Source organism: Mustela nigripes, chromosome 13 (genome assembly GCF_022355385.1).
Source record: "Mustela nigripes isolate SB6536 chromosome 13, MUSNIG.SB6536, whole genome shotgun sequence".
Taxonomy (NCBI): domain Eukaryota; kingdom Metazoa; phylum Chordata; class Mammalia; order Carnivora; family Mustelidae; genus Mustela; species Mustela nigripes.
Genome location: NC_081569.1, coordinates 141,812,466 through 141,827,475, shown reverse-complemented (window position 1 = coordinate 141,827,475; position 15,010 = coordinate 141,812,466). Strand labels below are relative to the sequence as shown.

At 52.7% G+C, this 15,010-nt stretch overlaps 1 protein-coding gene across 8 annotated transcripts in view; it reads right to left on the bottom strand.

Annotated features, from left to right (window-relative positions):
- The window catches only part of PPP2R5C (protein phosphatase 2 regulatory subunit B'gamma), a 121,149-nt gene that overhangs the window by 16,511 nt on the left and 89,628 nt on the right, over positions 1-15,010 (bottom strand). For all 8 annotated transcript variants that reach the window (XM_059373995.1, XM_059373996.1, XM_059373997.1 and 5 more), the window contains 6 exons: positions 14,132-14,224; positions 13,914-14,044; positions 8,746-8,805; positions 6,968-7,076; positions 5,413-5,466; positions 250-420 (listed from right to left, as the gene is read on the bottom strand). In XM_059373995.1, the coding sequence (XP_059229978.1) occupies positions 250-420; positions 5,413-5,466; positions 6,968-7,076; positions 8,746-8,805; positions 13,914-14,044; positions 14,132-14,224 (618 nt within the window). The remainder of the gene's footprint in view (positions 1-249; positions 421-5,412; positions 5,467-6,967; positions 7,077-8,745; positions 8,806-13,913; positions 14,045-14,131; positions 14,225-15,010) is intronic.

Sequence of the window (15,010 nt, the reverse complement as noted above, 5' to 3'; positions counted from 1 at the left end):
AGACAAAGACGGCTTTCCTGAGGAGCCTTTCCTAATTACTCTTAGCGAGAAGCAGGGGTTCAGTGACGGACCGAGGCGCTCAAGTGTATTTTACAGAGTCAGCGTCTTTGCACCCTACTTCGAAGTACGACTACACGGCCGTCTCCCTTCGCCCATGGGACAGGCACGGTGTGGCCGTGACGCACCGAAGCCGGTCACCTCTGCCGATGTGGACACCCATCGAGGCTGCTCTCGGCTCGCCCTCCGTACCTGGAAGTGGGGGCTGGACACGCATTTGGCCAGCTGCCGGAAGAGCGGCTCCATGATCTTCACAAACTCCGACGGCTCGATCACGTCTAAGATCTCCTCTAATTCATTCAAGAACATGACTTCTTTTGGACTGTGAGTCTTTGGCCAGTATTTGAGAAGCGCCATCACCACCTGCCGGAGAAAAAACACACGGTGTGACACCTGCCGCCTGCGCTCCATGAGCGCGACCCCCCCCCCCCCCCGAGCAGAGCCACAGAACCAGGCGACGCTTTCTTCTGTGGAGACGGATCAGCTGCACCATAAGTCAGCACATGGGCTTTTTATAATCAGAGAACCGGATCTCATCTGATTTACTTCAGAAATGCCACTTTAACACATGTGACCCGTTCCCTCTGCTTAACCCCACTGCAGTCAGTCCCTTCAGAAAAAAAAAAAAAAAAAGAAGATAAAACATGAGCAGTCAGGAGGGTTTAGAGAGGACAAGAATGAAGGAGAAACACGGGAAGTAGGAATCTGTGAATCCGTTTCTACGCAGCAGCGGTCAGCGGGGAAGGTGCTGGCCACACGTACGCAAAATCTGTTTCTTTCTCAAACTGGCCGTTCCTCGGTATTTCTGCACACTGTGTGCACACACGGTGTTTCCGACTGTGCTAAGAGGAGTCAGAACAGGAGATGTGGAATAAGCTGATCCTGTTGAAGCTCAGGCTGCGTGGGGCTGCAGGGGGATCTGAGGTCCCACGGCCCTCTGCATGTGACCTGTGACCCTGGGCCGGTGACCACCTCGGGCGCTGCGAGGACCTTGCACTGAGGCGTGCTGGCCTAGGGGGAGCACAGTAGCGTGGCCTTAGCTGGGATCCAGCCCATCAGTACCTGTGCTGCTGGCCCCGGAGAGGCATGTCCAGCGGCGGCGGCGACAGCTCCCTCACCTTCGGGGACCTGACCTGACCTTCCTTGCCCGGGTCGGCAGGGAGGAGTTTCTGTGGGGCAGCCTTTCTCTATCTCACCCTACAGTTCCCAAATTTCCTGTTACAACCATACCAGTAAAGAGCATACACCCAGAGTGTCAGATTCAACTTGGTGAGGGTGAGTAACATTTCTAGAGTGCAGCTGTCTTCATTCTGAAAGAGCACAAGGGCCCAAAACACGACCGCAGCCCATCACCACCATTTCAGGAACCAGTGTCCCAGCCCCTCACGAGCGTTGGGACCGCCACGAAAATCACGGCCAGTGCCAGCTCCTTCCGGCTGGCGGGTGTGGGTTCTGCACCGGTCCGTCCTTCGCAACCCTGCAGACGGCGCCTGAGGCTGGGCAGGCCCGCGGCAATATCCTGACTGTGGCTAAAACACGACGGGCCTCTCAACAGCTGCCACTCCGAACAACTCCACTAATGCTTTTGGTCTTCAGGCTCCAAGATGGTCTTTGATGATGTTACACTTTATGAAACTCCAACATTTATAAAAAAGACTGTGCTCCTCGTTTTGGAGCCTGATGTAAAGCTTTATAAAACGATGGTCTCTGAAGGGATTTCCTTAAAAAAATCTAGTGTTTAATGATTTTGGTCCTACTTTTTGCTCAAAACCGTTGGACATTTAGTGACCAGCTACTATTCCCCAGTGTGGGGACCACGGTTAAGATTATGGCAGATGTCAGGGTGTCTGGGTGGCTCAGTCGGTTGAACGGCTTCCTTTGGCTCTGGTTGGGATCCTGAGGTGCTGGGATCGAGCCCTGCATCGGGCTCCCTGCTCAGCGGAGAGCCTGCTTCTCCCTCTCTCTCTGCCTGCTGCTCTGCCTACTTGTGGTCTCTCTCCATCTTTCTAATAAATAATAAAATCTTTAAAAAGGCATTAAAAAAAAAAGATTATGGCAGATGTCAGTCAGTTTCCAAACCCACTCTTCCTTGTCATTTGTCAAATGGTACTTTGTTAGGAAAAACACACTAGTGTGTGAGATGCAGAACACAATGGCATTAGCTATTCAATGTCTCTAGAAGAGGTTTTATTTCTGGAATTGGAGCCCCACGCTGGACCAACCTATGGAGTTGGAGTGACCTATGCTCGATACCATGGTTTCAGAAGGCAGCAGCACTTTGCAAAAGAGGGACCTGCCTGGTGAAGCTCATCGAGGCAAAAGCTGTCTGCTGCTGGGCGCAGGTCATGCACTGAGCTCTCCTTTGGAGACTCGACAGGGTGCTGCTCTCCGGACGGGGCTGGGAAGGGCAGGCGAGCCCCTCCCCGACACACCAGAAAAAAGAGGGTTCCCACCAGATCCTGTAACAGAAGTCAATCATCCTGAAGAAACAGGCGGTCGACAACATAACGTGATCTTACTTCCACCTGTGATCTGATGAGCTTGTATTGTTCGTACAACAGTAGCGTATGTGTTCAAGAAAGCTTCTGAACGCTACACACAGTTCACAAATAAAATATTAATTGCAGACCTTGGATGGGAGTGTTGCAGGTCTTTTAAAGGGATCGTACTTTAAACATTCTTGACCTTGGCCATCCTAGCTTCAGGAGAGCCTTGGGTACGGACCCTGAGACTGCCCCCCTCCCCCGTGGGTGCCGTGTCCTCCTCAGTGCTGCCAAGTGGACGCGCACCTTCACAACACTTTATCCCATTCATCATCTTGTCGATGAGCTTTCAAATGCTGAAGGAAGATGGAGCAGCCTCTGTATTTCATAACATGGGAACTTCAAAGAGAGGAGTTCCCCGAGGAGAGGGTCTGTATGGTTTTGATGTGTGGAAAACAAAATCTGCTTTCTGCAGTCCACGGAGCACTGATATGCAGTCTGTGCTGCAGGAGATCCGGGAATGGAGCAAATCTGGGTGGCAGTCCCGGGACCGGCTGTGCGGGGGCTTCTCCACGCCCGTGCCAACTCAGAGCCTACGGTCTAAGACGGAAGGACCCAGCAGAGGCCAGCGGCCGCCTCTCTCCTTCCGTCAGACAACTACGGCCAAGAGCTCCCGCTGCCGCCAACTGCTGTCAGCTTTCGCATTCGTCTTTGGGGAAGGAGAATAGGGGCGTGCTGGGCAGGATTAGGACTCGGGCTGTGACAGACCTGGCCGGGGACCGGGGCACTACGGTGGGGGCCTGGCCTGCGGCGAACGCGGCGCAGCATCTGGTAGATTCTTCAGTCCCTGGAGCGTGTGAGAAATACACACAGAGAAAAATCAGGAAAGTGCACGCTTTTTCTTTCCCTTATTTCTGAGGTAGAAAAGGCAGGGTGTGTGCCAGACTGTTTCCACATGTGTCATCGGTACGTGTCATCGGTAATGGTTCCAACCCATCGGTGGGAGCCACTGTCTGACACAGACACAGGCCCTGAGGACGTGGCCCCACTGGAGAAGAGACTTGATCACTGGGGCCACCTCAGCTGTCCTTCCCCACCGAGACACGTCTTCCGTTTAGTCGAGGGGGATAAAAACAACCCGACCCTGAAAGGGAGAAAACACTCTGGGTTTGACACTGAAGTCTGGTAAGTTTGGTGCCTCTCTGTGGGGGGTTCCAGAATCTCAGAGGAGGCAGAGGTGTGCGGGGACCCCAGGTTGTGGTTGAGGGCTCTTCCGGAGTTGCCGGGTCACGGGAGTCAGTGCACGGGGTTCAGAAGAAAGCAGAGATCGGGAGCCAGTGTAGCCCAGAAAGAGAAACTGCATTTCTTGTGTGTTTCTACCGTAACACTCACAACCTCACGGGACCACCGTGGAGGCGGCCACGGGGACAGAGAATGCTGGCATGACATTTGCCTCTCCTATCCCAGCGGGTAGCTTCAGAAAGAGTACTCAAACGCTGCAGCTGACACTCCGTACCTCTCACTTTGTTACGCAACAGTAAGAAATTGCCTGGTGGATTAAACATGGGCAATGGGTCTGAAGGGGTTGGTCCGACCAGGTGACCAACCAGTGCATGAAGAGATGCCCAACTTCTTCAGCCGGGAGGGACATGCCAATCAAAGAGCCCCTGAGAGATGCCACCACACGCTCACTAGATGGCCAGATGAAAAAAGGGATGATCCCCGAGTGCTGGTGAGGATGTGGAGGGCGCGGAGCCCGTGCAGCAGCTGGGGAGGTCGGGCAGTGGGGTAGCTCCTCCCAGAGCTAAGCACAGGAACACTAGTGACCCAGCACTGCCCCTCAAGCTGTACAACCGACAGGGCCGAGAGCGGGAACCTGCACGGACCCCTGGCACCCATGCTCACAGCGACCCCAGCATCTGCCGGCAGGGGAGCGGACGAACAGAATTCAAGGGGGTCCATCCAGCCGCACCCGGGGACCGAGTTCGGACACAGGCAAGGCGGGTCTGAACCCTGACGACATCCTGCACGAAGCCACCCGCGCCCAAACCGGCCAACTCGTAGACACAGAAAGCAGGTGAGAGGCCACCAGGGGTGGGCGGAGGGGAAGCAGGAGTCGGCGTTTGGGGGATCAGAGCTTCTGTCTGGGACGATAACCAAGTTCTGGGGATCGTGGTGACAGCTGGGCAGCAGTGGGATGTAATTAATGCCCCACGCATGTACAGTGAGAATGGCACATTACATTGTATGCTGCACGCACTTTATCACAGTTACAGAACATGAATAACGTGATATACCAAGGAGCCACTGAATTGTACATTTCAAATGGTTGAGACGTACAGTATATGGATTATAGCTCAATAAAGCTACAAAAAAGCGTATTCAAAGGCTTACACCAGCCCCCACACCTTTCACTTGGCTAACCTAAGATATGACAGCCTTCGTTTTTAGACAAGATAACAGGCTGAGAAATCTGGAAAACGACACGCTCAACAGAGGCCACCGGGCACTTGTGGTCATCACAGAGCAGCTACCCTCGGACCCGGGAGGAAGGCCGCCGCTGGGGGGTTCGTGATCCACACGCCAGTGCCTCCCGTTCGGAGGACTGTGATCCAGCTCAGGGAAGAGGCAATCTGCTCATGTACGATCATCACTGTGGTAAGGGACCCTGCAGTCCAAGTCGCCCCACTCTGAACACACACGACACGTGAGGGGAAGCAGTGTGTTTGTCAGCGGGACCGCGGGGGTGACGTGCTCCGAGCAGCTACCTGGCCAGTGGGGCCACGGTGATAGGACATCTGGGGACGCCCACAGGCCACATCACAGGTGCACCGGTGCCCGGACCAAGGTCCCAGCCAGAGCGCATACTTACTGGTTCAGTGAGCGTGCTGTCCTTTTCTAAAAACTGCACGACACAGTACGCCAGCTGCGAAGCACAGGAGACAGGGCGTTAGCATTTCCCTCCACAGCCGCAACGCTGCCCCCCACCCCCTTGGTATGCCCCCCCGGGGCGGGCAGACACTGTGCTCTGAGGGGGACGCTCAGGGACAAGACACAGCAGAAAGCTAAAAAAATCAGGAAACATATCAAATATCGACAAGTCAGCCTTGGTTTGACAGGGATTTTCCTCACCCTCTTCTTAGAGATCGTAATTAACAAGTCGTCTAACAGCTGGAAAAAGACAAATTAAAATCTGGTTGCACCTTAAACCACTGAACTATTAATCTCTTCTGTAGAACAATTAACAGGATAACAGCTGGTTGGAAGTACAGCGACCATCACCCATTAACAGCAGAAGGCGGAAAAAAAACCCACCACGAAGGAAAATACTTCCCAGGAAGCTGACATGCTAAGATTCCCGTAAAGAATACACTTCCTGGGGCGCCTGGGTGGCTCAGTGGGTTAAAGCCTCTGCCTCTGGGTCAGGTCATGATCCCAGGGTCCTGGGATTGAGCCCTGCGCCGGGCTCTCTGCTCAGCTCCCCCCCCCCCCCGCCCCTGCCTGCCTCTCTGCCTGCTTGTTCTCTCTCTGTCAAATAAATAAATAAATAAAATCTTAAAAAAAAAAAAAAAAAAGAGAATACACTACCTGTGACTGAGCCTGTGCCGACACACTGTGCCCCCCAGCGTGAGGGCCTGCAGGACGGGGGAGCCCGCTGGCTGCCAGGCTTGTCCCTGACCCTCCGCACCTGTCCGTGCAGGGCTCATGAGAGCGAGAGTGAAGGACGGACCACGGCTCGTGGGTAAGTGCAGCCGCCCAACGGGTAGGAACCACTTAGGGACCAGGTGTTCAGGGTAACAGTCATCAGATTTCTGCAAACTACAGAAAGCCCACAGCTTTGTCGCTGGCCACAGACAGAAGCTTCTTCTTGAAGGAGCCAGATTTAAAATCTGACAGAAAACTTTCTCTGAGCAGTGCCCTTGACTCCTGTCATTGAGTGAGTCACCCCCTTCTCTGTGCTTAGAACGAATTCTGAAATTCTCCATTCCTGAGACGTTTCTGATTTTTTTTAATGGCTGTTTTTTCTAAGCTTTTTTTTTTTTTTTTTTAAGATTTATTTATTTATCTGACAGAGCGAGATCACAAGTAGACAGAGAGGCAGGCAGAGAGAGAGACAGAGAGGGAAGCAGGCTCCCTGCTGAGCAGATCGAGCAGGACTCGATCCCAGGACCCTGAAATCATGACCTGAGCCGAAGGCAGCGGCTTAACCCACTGAGCCACCCAGGTGCCCCTGTTTCTGATTTTCTTAAGAGGGAATCTCTTGACCCCTGTATCCTTTCAATTACCTACATCAGCAGTGGCACATAATAAAGAGGACACTCCCAGTAACAGGCTGGGATTGTGTGTCTCGGGCTCATCAGTGCTCACGTGGAGGCCCTGTGCTAGCGAGTGTCCCCACCTGCGCGTCACCGCTGGGCACCCCTTACCTGTGGATGGTAGACACTCAGAGATTTCACTTTGTGCAAAGGTAGCAACACCTTCAGTAAGAAAATCTTGTGCTCTTCTTTTAGTGGTAAGGCAAATCCATTAATTATACTGTAAAAACAGAATTTATTCAAAGTTTGAATATTTATGATTTCCAGATTAAAAAAAATCTGTTTTTCTTTTCTCATTTTCAGCATAAAAATTGGTAAGCAAAATGTACGTTGCACAAAAGACGGTATTAACAGAAATGAAAAAGAAAACTAAATACATTCCAAGAAGCACGGTCATTTTTATCTTTATTATGTGTGAGATAATTCTAAAATTCTGGATTTGTTCTGGGTTACCCAAAACAGCGTGAGTCCCTGGGGGCAAAGCCTCCTTCTTTAGACAGGCCGTGGAGGCCGGGCAGCTCCCGCGGGACCCCGGTCTGCGTCTGCCCAAGCCCGGCACCTCCCCTTTGCCTTCACCCATTTTTAGGAACTGGCAACTCTCTGGAGAAATTTGGGTTCATTACTCTAATGCTGGCAGGATGGAGTCTGAGTGTGCGAGAGGGGAGTTGGCTACAGATCAGCCAGGGCGTCGTTCCCTTCTACAAAGAAAGGGGGTCTCACTCCTGCCTCCAAACTGAAGCTTTGTCTCTAACATTAAGTAGCGTACCCACAGACAGGTGTTGGAGCTACGGAGCAGTGACAGCAATTTCCAGACTGTTCTGCACCCTCTAGGGGTCCTGTGTACGTGTGTGCCGCAGGCTGTCTGAAGTGGACATTAGGGATGACCTGCTCATTTGCATCTGGGAGACCCTCAAGGTCAAGCACCTCTTCTGGATCCCAGCAGCAGGAAGCAGAGTCCTTTCTGTGACACACCGGGCTGTGCAGACACTTCATGGCCTCCTTGCAACATGTTGGAGGTGAGTAGATTTCCCCACTTTACTAAGAAAACAGTGGCCAAGACTAGTTAAGGAAGGTAATACAACTAGTAAGGGGCCTTCAACCGCTCACCATACTCTACTAAGAGAGAGTAACCGGCCGACTGTGCTGAAACAGATCTAAGTAGACTTCTGCACGGGGACTAAGAGTTTTTTCAGATTACATCTAAAACAGCAAGGACGGTTTTCTCAGCGCGGCCGGAGCGCAGAGAGAGCAGATGACGCCTGTGCTCCCAGAGACAGGCTTCCTGCGCTTCCAAAGCTCCGGGGATTGACACCGTGTCCCTCCCTGCAGTGTCCCTCGGAAGCTTTAGCTGCTGATGCAGCTGAATCCCGGAGGGATGTGCTGGAGGAGAGCACTTCCAAGCTTCTTCGACTGGGCAACCCTGAGGAACTCTGGGAAGCAGGGGGTTGGAGGTCTGACATAAAATCTACAGGTCACTGATTTAGCGAGCAGGAACTCCACTTGGCCTAAGATGGTAAAATTTGTAAAATATTACTTTTAAGAACATTTATAAAAAAGTTATAAAACCAAAGCAATTTGAAATGTTAGCATTTACTCAACACTGCCTGGGTACAGTAAATGATCCATTCTTCCAGTGTCACACATAAACCTTAAGGTAACCGTCTCTGATGAGGGGTGTGAAACAGCACCTGTGTGCCGAGCCAGGCACCCAGGGGGGTTTCTCTTCGGTGGCTCCTAACCCCAGACCTCACCAACCCCTTCCATCAAGAGAGGTCTTAGTTCCTCTGGGAATGGTTTCAGTCGCCTCACTCTGGGGAGGGCTGCTGGACTCAGTGGGCTGAATCATTCTGGAATCCATTCTACTCGCTGCCAGAACAAAGACGACTCACCTCCCCAGGATTTCCAGTAACTCTGCTATGCCGTTGTGATGCTCTGTTTCATAAATAAACCTAGAAGAAGCAACATGCCACTTAGAATTTGACACTGAAGTAACAACTGTAAAGACTAAAATCCTCTGAATAAGGAAACAAGGTGCTTTGGAGGGAGGGGGGTGTGCAAAGACCTGAAGGGCAGAGCGCATGGGTCTGCTCAAATGTCCCCCCAACATTTTATTTTGGATTTCCAAAGACGGAGAAAGGCTGTAGGGTCTGTACTATGAGCTCCCCTACTTCAGCCGCCCAGAGGTGATGAAGAGCAATTTGCCATCTGCCAACCTAACTGGACACCTTCCTCAGTTTTTTTTTTTTTTTTTTTAAAGATTTTATTTATTTGACAGACAGAGATCACAAGTAGGCAGAGAGGCAGGCAGAGAGAGAGAGAGAGAGAAGGAAGCAGGCTTCCCGCCGAGCAGAGAGCCCGACATGGAGATTGATCCCAAGACCCTGGGATCAGGACCTGAGCTGAGGGCAGAGGTTTTAACCCACTGAGCCACCCAGGTGCCCCCACCTTCCTCAGTTTTAAAACCTCCAACAGTTGGCTGGGTCTGTGCCAGGGCAGAATTCCCTTCCTGCCCACTTGAGTTGTCTTCCCTGCTTCCTTATAGACACCTCGCATGGCCCCTCACGGATTCAAGCACCCCCTCCTGGAATCCCAGTACGATCAGCCGATCTGCGTCCCGAGAAGCCTCTCGCGCTGTGCCTGCCCAGTGGGCTCCCATGGCCCTTGCAGCATCTGTCCCATGCTTAGAACACGCTGACAGGCTGGGAACTATGAGAAAGAACAGGGACCCTGAACAGGGCAACAGCTCCCCACCTCCCAAGGATTTCCTCAAAAGCCAGGAGCCCACTCCTGCCCACACCGTGCTCGCCTGGCGTCCACCTCAACCTCAACCAAGGCAAGGGCGCCTGCCTGCCAGGAGTGGGGTCTGAAAAAGGATTCTGCTCTCCGTTGACAAAATCAGTTTAGAGGCAGCTCTATGTCAAAAATAAGAGTTTGTGATGATTTAAAAAAAATAAGACTCTGAAATTTCGTTGTTCTTGTTTGCAATGAATGGACAAGGGACCTCAAGGTAAAGAACACGTCAAATATCCACAGCACGTGAATTGTTCCTGAAGGGGGGGCTTTGACACTGCCACATCCTGGAATGGGCAGAATTCTCGGAAGGTCTGGCGCTTGAACCAGGCCATGAAGGAGGGCTGACAGATGTCTGGACGGGGTGGAGTGGGAGGGAGAAGGCAGGGCTGGAGCGAAGGTCTGTGAAATGGAGCGGGGAGTGGGCCGCGGGCAGGAGGTGGGCCAGGCAGACACGCAGGGTGGCGCCCCGAGTGCCTCACGTGGGTCGGCTACAGCCACTGAGCAGAGAACCACAGTGCCATGGAAATGAGTATGGCCACGGCGTGAACGGGTGGTGGGGAGTGACCCAGACAGCACAGGGCACCTGTCTGGTGAGAAGCAGGCGGTATGGTCCTACGGCAGGGGACGCAGCCCTCAACTCCCCACCGGGCTCTGCGCTGCACCGGCCTGGAGACTGGGCGCCGACCCCCTGGAGCCCCATCCTTCGTGCTGCGTCTGTGCTCGGACGCACTCAGATTTATAAAACTCAACTTGCGCGTTGCTTGTTTTCTCAGCTTCCACGTGCAAAGTTGGAGCTTTGTACGAAGTACAGCCGTGCCACCTGACTGTCTGCTTCCCTCGATGACCCGGGGGGCTGGGAAGGCAGCAGGACTGCACGAGGCACCCGCAGACCTCAGGGCTCGGCTCTGGGCCTCTGCTGGGCTCGGGCTCTACAGGCTCCAGCTGTCGCATGTGAACAAGGACGGCCTTCTGTTGTTGGACATTTTGTTTTCCTAAATCAGCATCACTATATTCTTCTTGGTAAGTTCTTCATTTCTTTTTTTCATCAGAGATGAGTTTTTTTTTTTTTTTTTTTTAATTTAAATTCAAGCTAGTTAACATACAGTGTAGCACTGATTTCAGGGTCAATCCAGTGTTTCATCAGTCAGTGACACCCAGGGCTCATTCCATCACGTGACCTCCTTAATGCCCCTCACCCAGGTACCCCATCCCCCCCCCTCTCCTCCAGCAGCCCCGTTTGTTAAGAGTCTCCTACGGTTTGCCTCCCTCTCTGATTTCAACTTACTTGATTTTCCCTTCACCTATGTTCATCTTTTTTGTTTTTAAATTCCACATTCGAGAGAAATCCTGTGACAACTGTCTTCCTCTTATTTTGCTCAGCATAACACCCTCCAGTTCCATCCATGTCACTGCAAACAGCAAGCTTTCCTTCTTTTTGACGGCTGAGTGATACTCCACTGCACGTACACACCGTACCTTCTTTACCCGTTCATCTGTCATGGACATCTGGGCTCTCTCCACAATTTGGCTACTGTGGACACTGCTGCTCTAAACACTGGGGTGCATGTGCCTCTTCGAATCGGCAAACAAAATTCTTTGTTTCTATTTATTTGACCTGACTTGAAATAGATATAAAAAAGAGAAACCAAATCTCCTTTTAACTTTTCCCGAGAGGGAGAAGAAAGGAAGGTGCGGAGTGGGGAGAAAGCCATAATGAAGACGTCTGCACGCGGGTTGGATGGTGTTTCTCACTTTCCCAGCAAAAAACAATCAGGACTCTCTAAAAACTGAGCCAGAGCCTGCTTACTGGAGGCAGTCTCCAGAACGGACACTATCAGTATCTTTCCTCCCCGTGGGATGTGCCCTGAGCCTCCCATGAAGAGGCGGAATCTGTCTCCCTCCCTGCGGATCTGTCGTCCTGTGAGTCGCCTGCATCAGCACAGAAGGGAGAAGGGAATCTGCTCCAGTTACCGGCCGAGCCTCGCGGAGGACAGGCGGCTCCCGCTTCTTCCTTCCTGGAAGCCACCTGAGGTCCTGCCCGGAGCCATCCTGCACGTGTCGGCCCCCACAGACCGTGGGCAGCGGTGGAACTGCCCACGGAGCCCAGCTCTGATTACAGATCTGCGAGAAAGTCATTGGCTGTTGCTGATTCCAGCCGCTGGGCTGTGACAGACCCAGAGCCCTGCTCACTCCAGGGTTCCAGCTCGCCCTGGCTGGGCTGTCAACAGGCAGATCCCTGCCGCTCCCAGTTCTCACGCGCTCATCAGAAGGAGAAACTATCCAAACGGGCTTGACTTGAACACTTTTAGTGAGATAAACCAAACAGGCTGCAGAGATCTTTTCTTCCACGCTGGGGTCATGCCACAGACTTCTCTCCCGGTCCTTCTCCTTCCGCAGGAGATCGGAGGTGTGGAAGGCGGAGACCGACTACGGGATCCACACAACGTGCCCGCTTTTGATGGCATCAGTCAGGAACGACAGTGACAGAAAACATGGCTGAAACCCAAGAGCGTCGCACGCCAGCCTGGGGCACTCGGTGAGAACGAAATCAAGTGCAGTGACTTCTGAATAATTTAAATGTTTTCGTTATTGTACTGAGATTCTTCATGATTTGTGATTCTGCTCTCTGAACAAACCCACATTTTAATTAAAAAAAGAAAACAACCCTCACTTTAGGTAGATCTTTAATTTTGGGCCTAAAAGATCAGAATTTAAATAGTACCCATTCTTTGCTGTTTAAACAATGTATAAAATGTTTCAATAGAGAAGTACCTCTGCCGTCTAATGACCCTGTTCAGAAGGAAGCACAAGGCCAAGAAGGTGTGAGGAAGACAACACCCAGGAAACATGATGTCCTTCTCTGAGCACAGAGGGACAGGTTCCAGAAGCCCCTGAGGCTGCTGTTCTCCATGGTGGGCTCTCCATCTGTCTCTGCCCCCTTCTCCCTTGCTGGGTCACTGTGCCTAAGAAGGGATGCGCCTGGCCTCTGTGGTGCTCCTGGCGAGGGCCTATACATCACCCTCACTGAGGCCCCATGGCCTGACAGTGTGAAACCTGTTCGCTTTATCTCACAGGGGGACCTACACACACGGCTGTCACTGCTGGGTTCTGTCACTACCTTGAGACAGCCTGGGGTCAGGGGCCTTCAAGGCAAGCTGACCTGGGAAGCCCAAATTCTCAGAATAAACTGCGTGCAGTGAGCTCTCCAGGGAAAGCCAAGATGTATTAAGTCTCTCACGCATCAGCCTTCATCTGGTGCCACCACAGGCGCGAAGCTGTTGCTGGACTCATGTGGTAAAGCAGCCAGAACAATGCTTGCATCGTGGGGAGACCTGTCTGCCAAGCCAGGGGGGCTTTCTGGCGTGGGGACGCGTCTGCAAGCCTCTGAGGCTGCGGCCAAGGGCGGGCGGAAAGACTGGTCCAGGAGGCGCTTGTGTGGAAGGGGCCTGGAGGTGAGCAGAGAACAAATGAGGGGGCCGGCCAGGCCCAGGACTTAGGCTCATCCAACCAAGTGTGGACAGTCATCCACGTGACTCAGGTGGTGGCAGAACCGTGGGGACAGTGGCAGGCGGGCTGAGGGGTGTTCAGACTTTAAGAGTCAATGAGAAGCTGTGGCCAGGATAGGGAGCAAGAGGGGGCGGAGTTAAGGTGAATACCGCACTTGGAACATCATGGAACATTCTTTCATGAGCCATGGGGCTGTGCCTCCTCTGTGTAAACCCAGACAGGGCACCTTCTGCACCCAGCTCCCCAGACTGACCCGTCTCTGCAGTCCCACAGGCCTAGGGATGACCGTGCTACCTACACCTGCTGCTTCCAACAGGCCCTCCTCTGCCCGGAGGTAGACAGGGTTTCCAGACCTCCGGCACAGCTCTCTAGCTTGGGAGAGCTGCTAAGGACCCCTGCTTACTCCTCCTTCTCGCCCGCTCTCTGAGATGCGTCGAGGGCAGTGGGGGAAGAAGTAACGTGCAGGGGGAAGGAGTGACAGATGGCTTTGCACGGGTTCTAGGTGGACCCACCCTGGACAGCTGGGTGAAAACGCACACAGAGGAAGGCAGTGTGGTGAGATGGGGGGTGGGTGAGGGCGGGGAGCGGCGGGGGAGGCAGAAGGGGGCCACTGCTGCCCAGCACACCATGGGCAGGCCGCTCCCACTCCCCAGTCACTTGCCAAAGGGAATGATGGGCTTGGGGTGGGGAGGAGCACCGAGTGTGAACACGACCGTCATCATGCAAAAAGGGACACGTCACCCACACGCTGACTTACCTATAAAATATATTATTTATCTGTTTTCTGATGTAAGCTCTTAAGCCTAAGAATTTTCCATAGATTCTGTGAAGGGTAGTTTTAAGAAAATCTCTCTCTCGAGGATCTTCACTGTCGAAGAGCTCTAAAAGCTTCAAGGAGAAAAAGACACTCAGTGCACAGGCAATTCCCGTGCTGTAGTTTAGGGCTTTTGAAGCTTCAGCTAATCAGTACCTTACCTGCAATACAAATTTCTGATCGATATATTTCTTCGCTATATTAGGTTGGAAATCTGGAGACTCTAAAAATCTTAAGAAAAATTCATAAACAAGCTAGGAGGAAAAAAACAACAATGAGTCAAACAACATGGTATTTTATTAGCTGGAGATTAGAGATACACCAGGAGTTGAATCTCTGAAAATATGAAGCCTTAATAAAAAGCCACGTACCTACAGAATTAAGTCCAAATACTATGGCTTCATTTAATCACAACTGAAGACGGTATTGTGTTATTTAGCTCAGAACCACAGACTACAGCCTGAAGTAGCACTTAAACAAAATGATACCCACAGTGGGGGTCACCGGCGCTCAGCCGAGGCCGCCGGGAGGCCACAGTGCGCAGCAGCTACAGCGGGCTGGGGCCTGCACCCACCGTGGGCATGTGTCCCGGCAGAGCCAGGCAGACAGGAAGCTGGGACGGCTGGGTGAGCGGGTCACGGACGCGGTCACCCAGGGCTGGGTCGCTCCTCCTTGCACGCTGCCCCGAGACAGCCCCCCTTTGGGATCTGCTCCCCATCTTGCTCGTTCCCAGCCTTCCCTCTATCTCCCCTCCTGCGGACAACCCAGGCCCCAGGCCGCGGTGTGGCGCGTGGCCTGCACACACTCTGCTTGCGCTGGGCTCAGGGTCTTCTCAGGCATCCGGTCTGGTCTACGATCAACTTTTTGCCTTACAAATGCGCAAGTTAGCAGGGGAGCTTTGGGGCGCATAATATCTACATCCTGAAAATGGGGTGGGGGGAGCATCTAGCTGCACAAGGCCTTGACCTAATGGCTATTGGGGAGGAGGTCACTTTCATTACCAACATACTGGCAATTATGTATCTTTGTAGTTTGTTTCA